A 7,710-nucleotide genomic window follows, 5' to 3' on the forward strand; every position below is an offset into this window, starting at 1 on the left:
ATATTCATCAGTGCTCTTGTGTTTAACTGCTTTTGCATTACAGAGGGCAGAAAAACCGCTGTGACCATACTACTGAGTCTTTGCTCCATCAGAGCTCCCTTCTGCTCCTGGCAGATTTGTTGTAACCAACAGGGGTGTTTCATTCTTAGCTATTCAAATATTTCCATCCAGCCCGGTGGAAGTTTTCTGTTCAAAGACCTGTGCAGTATTTTTAAAATATGAGCCACCACTGTGGAGCTATTGTTGGTAGTTTCGTAAATGGGAACAGCAGCCTGATAGTCATTGATTCTTCTCCTGTTTCTTAGCTCTGTACAACTTTTGGAAAAGAGGGACTGATTCCTTCCAAAAACCCTTCCAGATTTTTTTTTTCTTTTTAAATTGGGGCGCTTTTGTGGGTTTTTTAATTAATTAAGGGTGATCAAGGAAGTATTTTTGAAAGGAGGGTGTATTTTAATTAAATGACTGGCATGAGCCCACTAATAATTCTGTACATAGGGACGTGTTCTGAAGGGTTTAGTGACTTGCAGGGATGCAGCACCGGTGGAATCCAGGTTGCTGCAGCAGAGTTCTTGCTCCTCCATCCTCCTCCCGGTGCCTGCAGGGACCCCCGAGCGGCCCTTCTGGGGGGGAGTGTTGGCACCTGTAAGTAGCGGGTGTACAGCCGGGCACCTGAACCCGCCGGAACGATAAGAAGTGATGGGTTTGGCCGGTTTTAATGCAGGGATTTTTACCCCCCACCCCAAGCTCCGAGCTTTGCCGGGGCCGCCTTTGCCCGGGGCCGCCCCCTGTCGCTTGCTGTGTCGCGCTCCTCAGTATTTGGGTTTGCGGAGCCAACGCGCCGTCCTGACCCTGCCGCGACCCCGAACTGGCCAGACCGGGCCGGGCTGGGCCGGGGAGTGGGAGGGGAGAAGGGGGGGGGGGAGAGGGTTTTAGAAAGGGGCAGCGCGGGGCCAGAGCGCAGTGGGGCCATGGGCGAGGCGGACGGCACCGACCCTCCGAGGTCGGGCACCGATCCTGCGAGGTCGAGCACCGACCCTCCGAGGTCGGGCACCGACCCTCCGATGTCGGGCACCGAGCCGGCGAGGTCGAGCACCGACCCTCCGAAGTCGAGCACCGACCCTCCGAGGTCGGGCACCGAGCCGGGCGAGCCGCAGAAGCCTCCCTACTCCTACGTGGCGCTGATCACCATGGCCATCCGCGCCAGCCCCGAGAAGCGGCTCCCCCTGAGCGGCATCTACGCCTTCATCGCCGAGCGCTTCCCCTACTACCGCGGCGGCTCCCCGGGCTGGCAGAACAGCGTCCGCCACAACCTCAGCCTCAACCCCTGCTTCCGACGCCTGCCCCGCCGCGGCTGCCGCGGCGGCGACTGGGCGCTGGATCCCGCTTTCCGCGACATGTTCCCGGAGGGCGATTACCGCCGGCGCCGCCGCCGCCCTCGCTTCCCGACCGCATCTCCTCCTCCTCCTCCGCCGCCGCCGCCGCCACCACCGCCACCACCGCCACCACCGCCATCCGCGGAGCCCTGGTCACCGCCACCACCGCCGCCCGCCGAGCCCTGGTCACTGCCACCACCGCCGCCGCACCCTCTGCCTCCAGGGCCCTGGTCACCGCCGCCCGCCCCGCCGCATCCTCTGCCCCCAGAGCCCTGGTCACTGCCACCACCGCCGCCGCATCCTCTGCCCCCAGAGCCCTGGTCACCGCCGCCCGCCCCACCGCATCCTCTGCCCCCAGAGCCCTGGTCACCGCCGCCGCCCCCGGCCCCCGCAGGGTGCTCACACGGGCCCTGGGCAGCGGTGACGCTGCCCTGCGGGTGCCTCTGCCCGGAGCTGCCCGGCTGGGCTCCCCCCGGGTACCCGGGGCCGCCGCAGGGCTACCCCGCCCGGCCGCTGGATGCGGGGATGCCCTGCGAGCCGGGCGCCGGGATGTCACCCTCCTTCAGGTGAACCCCCGGCCGGGCTCGGGGCGCTGCTGCATCGCCGCGGGATCCCCGAGAAAGTGATTGAAACCCACTGGGTTCCTGAGAAAGCGATTTCAAACCTCCCGGGAAGCGCCGGAGGAAGAGCGGCGTGAAAAGTAGCCCCGCTGCGGTGACTTGAGATGCGCCTCTTGTCTCGCTCCTCCGTGCCCCGAGGAGGATGAGTTCCTCTTTTCCACTGCTGCATCGGTTTGGATTTGGGGAAGGGGGGGATTATGGTTTTGTTGTTCGAAACTTCAGGCAGGGAAGAAATTACGGGTTTTGATGTTTGAACCTTCAGGCAGGCTGAGAGGGAGCTGCAGAACGCGGGCGACCTCTGAAAGTACACGAGGAGGAGTCAGGCACGTGCTACTCCTCGGTTCATGCAGGGAAGTTATTTTTTTTTTCAAGTGTCCTTAATTTATTTTGAAGCTTTTCTTTCAAGGTTTATGGAAAAGCAATATATATGTTGTGGGGTTTTTTTTGGGGGGGGATTTTTACCAACAAACCCCAAAGGTATTTGGGTTAATACTGGAAACCTTGTGGGTTTGTATTTGAAGTGAATTTATGTGGGATTTTTCATACGGGTAGTTTTATATTGTTGCTGGTTATGTATGTTTGCATACGTTCATTGTTAACAAGTTTCTTATAAATTACTATGTAATACTGTTTTCCCTTTGGATTTCAGAGGGAGTAGTTTTTATGCTTTTCTCTCAGAAGGAGGGTTCAGAAACAAAATGTTCTTCCAATAAGAACCGCGTTTTAAGGGAGAGAAGAATTCAAATACTGTTATGTGAAGAGCAGCACTTATTGTATGTTATATTAATAGGTAGTATTTTCTAAGAGTTGTGGCTTCAAAAAGTACTTAAACTGTTTTGATGCTTTTCTTGAAAGCAGGTACAACTAAAATCCAGTTTTATAGTTATTTTACATTTTTTTATAGTTATGAAGTGATTCTGAATGTCATCTTTAAATTCTACCAATGTGATATAAACAGTGAAATACTGTTAGATTTAGCTTTATGGTTGTTTTTACAGGGTGTTAACACATTAAAGATGCTGCAGTTCTGTCACGTTTCAAGTTGTTTTTTCTTTTCATCTCATTTTTCATGTAGCTCCTGATATCTTTAAACACCAAACCATTTGCTATATTTCGAAGAACGGTATTTGAACTCTGATTATAAAATCGATTAAGTGCCCAAAGTGGGAACGCAGGTACATAAGGATTGCTGTATTTTGAAGCTCTTGGTAACTGTGTGTAACTGAAACAAATTCTTCTGGGGTTTTTGTTCTAATTAAGGTATGGTTCTGTTCTGCTTGGCAAATTTGTAAAGTGCCTGCTGCAGTTTAGAGCATATGTGAACAATTCATAGATGTAAAACTCCAGCTGCTGAATTTTGGGTATTGAGTTTGACCTCTGCACTCCCATTAATTCCGCAGTGCACACGATTAGGGAAATAGGAAGGGTTTCTGAAAGTCTGACTCTCTTTGTGTGCCTCGCACTGGTGGTTTTATCTGGCTTTTTCTGATTTTCCATGGCCCAGGTACAGGTCCGGTACATGCGGTCTCCTTAGAAAGCCGGCGGTGGGCCCCGTGCAGGATGAAACCTGTCCCCGGGATGGGGTTTTAAGAAGGATTCTCTGTGTGTTCTGGGTGGGGTTTGATGTGAAATACCCTCTCTTGGAGACAAGCAGCGGCTATGCCCGTTCCTGAAGGGCCAGTACATCATTTTTCCCAGGGAACCTCGCATTATCCAGGGGCCTGGGCCCAGCTGGGGGGTCTGTGCCCTCCCCTCGGCCCGTCCCCACAGCTGTAGCTGCTCTGTGCTGATGAGGGCCGGGAGCTCCTCCACAGCCCCGGCGGGTCCCGCTCAGCTGTGCTGGGGCCGGGAGGGCTCCTGCCCCCGGGACCTGCTTTCTCCTCATCCCGGGGGGTGTTGTACCCCTCAGTGCCCGGCCCAGAGAGGGTTCTGGGGTGAGGCTGCCCGTGGGCTCGGCGTTCAGCTGGCAGGGATGGGCTGGGGTAAGTGATGGCCCTTTCTTTACTTCCACTGTGGGACGCGGTGTGAGGGGAGCTCTGCCTCCCTGCCCAGGGCGCTGCCCGGGGCGGGCTCCAAATGCAACCACTGGGCTGCTTTTGTGATCATTCCTCTCGAAAATAAGGGATTATAACGAGAATTTTATAGCCTGGTGGTTTATGGGGGTGGGGTGGGCTGTGCGCCCGTGGCTCGTGAGGCACTCGGGCACCATTGGCTTTTGTGGGAGCGGAGCGAGGAATTTCTCGTCCATTTCTGTTTTGTCTGTGCTGGGGTAGCAGCGACGCAGTCCAGACAGGCAGAACAAATAAGTAAAAAGAAAGCGATTTTCACATATTTGAAGCCATTTGCAGCAACTTGCGACTAAACGAGCGCTTTACAGTCTATTGTCTGGCTCCTCGTGTAATCCTACAGGTAGCAAGACACAGACATTTCGTACTCATAAGTGGACTTAATTGCTGGGAGGTTGTGGCTTTTTTTTTTCCTATTGTTATTTCGCGTTTTAACTTTGGAGACGCTGAGCCCAATGGAAATCATTATCGAAGTCTGGCCCAAGGTTTTCAAAACTAACGACTGAACAATTTGGGTCCTGGATTTTTGAATATCAGGCGTTTAAAAGTCTTTCCATTTGGGATTCTGCAGTTGCACCTTAAATTTAGGAAGAGCTGCTCATCCCTTGTCTTTGATGATTTAGTAGATGGAAGTTCTTTTTTTCATATCGGAGATCCTGCAAAGGCCGTCTTATCCTTCATCTGCCTGTGTGAGATTCAGTCGATAAATGAACTTCCCAATTACCTCTAGCTTTTAGAAGTATTGGGCAGGGAGGTGTTTGGGGCTGGGGTATTTTTGTGGGGGTTTATTATGTATTATAGATGCAGGAATTTTACGTGGGTCCAGCTCTTGATTTTCATCTCTCAAAAAGACATACAGGTGTGACAGGCTTGTGAGGACATGGGGAAAAGTCAAGAGCTTTGTCTTCTTTCTCCGATGCGTTCGTGTGTCATGTTGACCCTTCATTATTTTTAGCAGCCTGTTTAATTGGTAAAGAGTGATTTATTTGCCAGCACTTTATGGGTTTCACAGCTTTTCCCTTTGCGATTGCCACTAGATGGGGCGTTTGTGCCAGCATCCCAAAGTACGGATCGGTGACCGAGGCTAAAGCGGGTGTTCAGTGAAAGCCCGGCATCTCCTCCACCCCTCTGGAGAACGAAACAATAAATGCATGTGGGAGCAATGTCAGAGAGAGATTCTAAACTCTGCACGTGGAGATGGGAACGTCCCAGAGCCATTTTTACCTGCAGTGAAAGGTGCGTGTTCACCTCCTGCTCCCCTCCCTCCCAGCAGTGCCCCCGTCATGCCAGGCTCGGATAATTTTTTTTAGGGTGATGAGGTCCATGGGCAGGTCCAAACAGATGCAGGTGGAGTTCATGGTATTCCTTATAAAACTAGTAGGGATGCAGGCGACTGAGCAACTTGTGGGTCAAGTATTTGTATCACAGACCACTTTGTGAAGAGTCTTGCTCTTCCTCCTCTTATGCTTCTTTTTGCTCCTGCTTTATCCTTTTTTTGGGAGCACGTTTGGATAAGGAGCCACAGCCCCAGTAGCAAATGGTTCTCTCTTACATGGATGCCCTGACGTGGATGCCACAAAAGAGTTAATTGTCTCTTTTAGCTGTCTGAATTCTCCAGAGGCTCCTTCAATTGTCAGCGGGGATGGGCCCTTCCAAAGAACTATTCAGAGCACTTAGACAAAGGCCCTGCTCTGTATCTCACCACGTGTAGGAGCCTCTCTCTCTCTTCATTATTTAAAAAGACAAAAAACCCCAAGAGCCTGGGAAGACTGGCTACCTCTGCCAGCGCAGGGAGGTGCTGGGAATCCCCCTCAGCCTCATGCAGACACCTCAAACTCCCCCCCAGTCCCTGCCTTGCCTCTGTGGCTGGAACAGAAAGCTACAGCATGGGCTGCACTTAGACCAGGGGATGGCTCCTGGTTTGCTTGGCTTTCCTGGCAGCTCAGCAGGACTGGAGCCTCCCCTGTGCTCTGCCTCCCTCCAGCAGCTGAGGCTCTTACTGGTAAGCTTCTCTCTTGGGCTTGTGGCTGCATTTAGAAAATCTGACCTCTGCTTATTTTTCTTCAAGTTATAGCCTTAGGTCAACATTCTTATAGGTTTTATAAATAAACCTCAGCCCAGCACATCCCTCTGTGAGCAGTGCAGAGGCTTCGGGTATGGCTGAGGAAATACAGCATTCCCCTTTCCCACCAGTAGATATCAGACTGTTTAAATCTTTTCCACTGTGTGGCCTCGAGCTTGTCTTCACTCCTTCCCCTCTGGTTTTAGCAATTAAAAATGGGTTTATGTGTTACTAACAGTGGAAGAGGAGGCCAATTTATCTGTGCTTGGTGCTGAGTTAGTACGGACATTAAAGACTTTTGACAAAATCCAAGCATGGCACGGGGAGATGCTGATATTTTAACATGTTAATGCCCATAACTGATGCTGAGCTGTGGCTCACTGGGGGATGTGGGAGGTCATTTTGTGCCTTCATTTTGTGAGCTGTTACCCACTCAGGTTGTACACGCCCGTCCCACCTGCGTCCACTTTGAATTTTGAGCGCTGGTCTCCAGAAGCACTGGCCAAGCTGCCTTTGGTGTTGGGCTTCTTCCTGGCTTTCAGCATCACCAGGACTCCCAAGGTGTTGCTTCCTTTCCTCTTGTGTTACCCAGGTAGCTGGTCACCACAAGCACAGGTGTGCTTATGGGCAGAGACAAAGCTGGGAGTGCTTCCCACGAACTGGAAGTGGGATATTTGTGTGTTTGTCAGCAGTTTGCTTGGCCTTTCTGTCCCCTACTCGTGTTTTTGTCCCTAACTGTTGTTTCCTCATCTCCATCCTTTTAATCTCTCGGTCTTATGTTGGAGACTGAAGAGATAGGGGTGTGAGCAAGAAAGACTCCTGCAAAATGGAAGTGTTGGTGTCAGGATTTGCCAGCAGAGGGTGAGTTGGGAGAGCTGTGAATGCAGAGAGCTGCAGCCAAGATGATCCGCTGTCCTTCTTCAATAGGCAGAGACTCGGAATCCTTGTCCTTTAAACAGGTTATCCGGGCATAAAACGCTGCAAAGAGCTGTTTGATTGCAGCAGAGCACAGACAGAGCTCAAACAGCTCTGCAGAACGGTCCTCAGCAGATATTTGAAGCTGCAAAGCTGAACTTCGGAGGACAGAGGAGTTACCTGCTTTTCCGTGGAGTGTAAAATGGATGCAGAGCTGCCTGTGGAGCAGCGCCTGTTCAACCTGTTCCTTTTATTCCACGTCCGTGGGACCCCCCCCATCCCCCCAGGACCATCAGAGCCCAGTGAGATGTTCCCCTTCACCCTGCTGGGTTTCCCCTCCCTCTGTGGCTCTCCGGCCACGCGACTCCGTAACCAGTTTCCCGTCAAGAGCAAGTAGAGCATTTCTCATCGAGAATGCGGCCTGTGGTGAGGGGGTGGGAAGGGAAGAGGGGGTGGGGTGAGTGCTGGGGGAGCTGTTGCTGGTGCAGTTTCATGCCTCAATCTGTATTCTCTCTCTCCTCTGCATGGCTTCCTGTTTTTTCACACCACTGCTCTTAGAAACAACAAGCTGCAAGCAGAGGGGAGGGCAGGGGTGGAGGTTGGTAGGCTGGAAGAAACCTCTGGAAACACCTGCTGAAGGTCCTGGAAAAGGCACTGCAGGGTTTATGTTTTCC

General features: G+C 52.2%; 1 protein-coding gene across 1 annotated transcript; it reads left to right on the forward strand.

The window, feature by feature from the left end:
• Window positions 1–1,001: 1,001 nt before the first annotated feature.
• On the forward strand, window positions 1,002–3,699 carry LOC126643829 (forkhead box protein E3-like). Its single transcript, XM_050322518.1, has one exon. The coding sequence runs from the start codon at window positions 1,062–1,064 to the stop codon at window positions 1,941–1,943; it is 882 nt and encodes a 293-aa protein (XP_050178475.1). The 5' UTR covers window positions 1,002–1,061; the 3' UTR covers window positions 1,944–3,699.
• Window positions 3,700–7,710: the final 4,011 nt, after the last annotated feature.

This window comes from Myiozetetes cayanensis, unplaced genomic scaffold, assembly GCF_022539395.1.
Source record: "Myiozetetes cayanensis isolate MyiCay16 unplaced genomic scaffold, myiCay2020 scf28, whole genome shotgun sequence".
Classification (NCBI taxonomy): domain Eukaryota; kingdom Metazoa; phylum Chordata; class Aves; order Passeriformes; family Tyrannidae; genus Myiozetetes; species Myiozetetes cayanensis.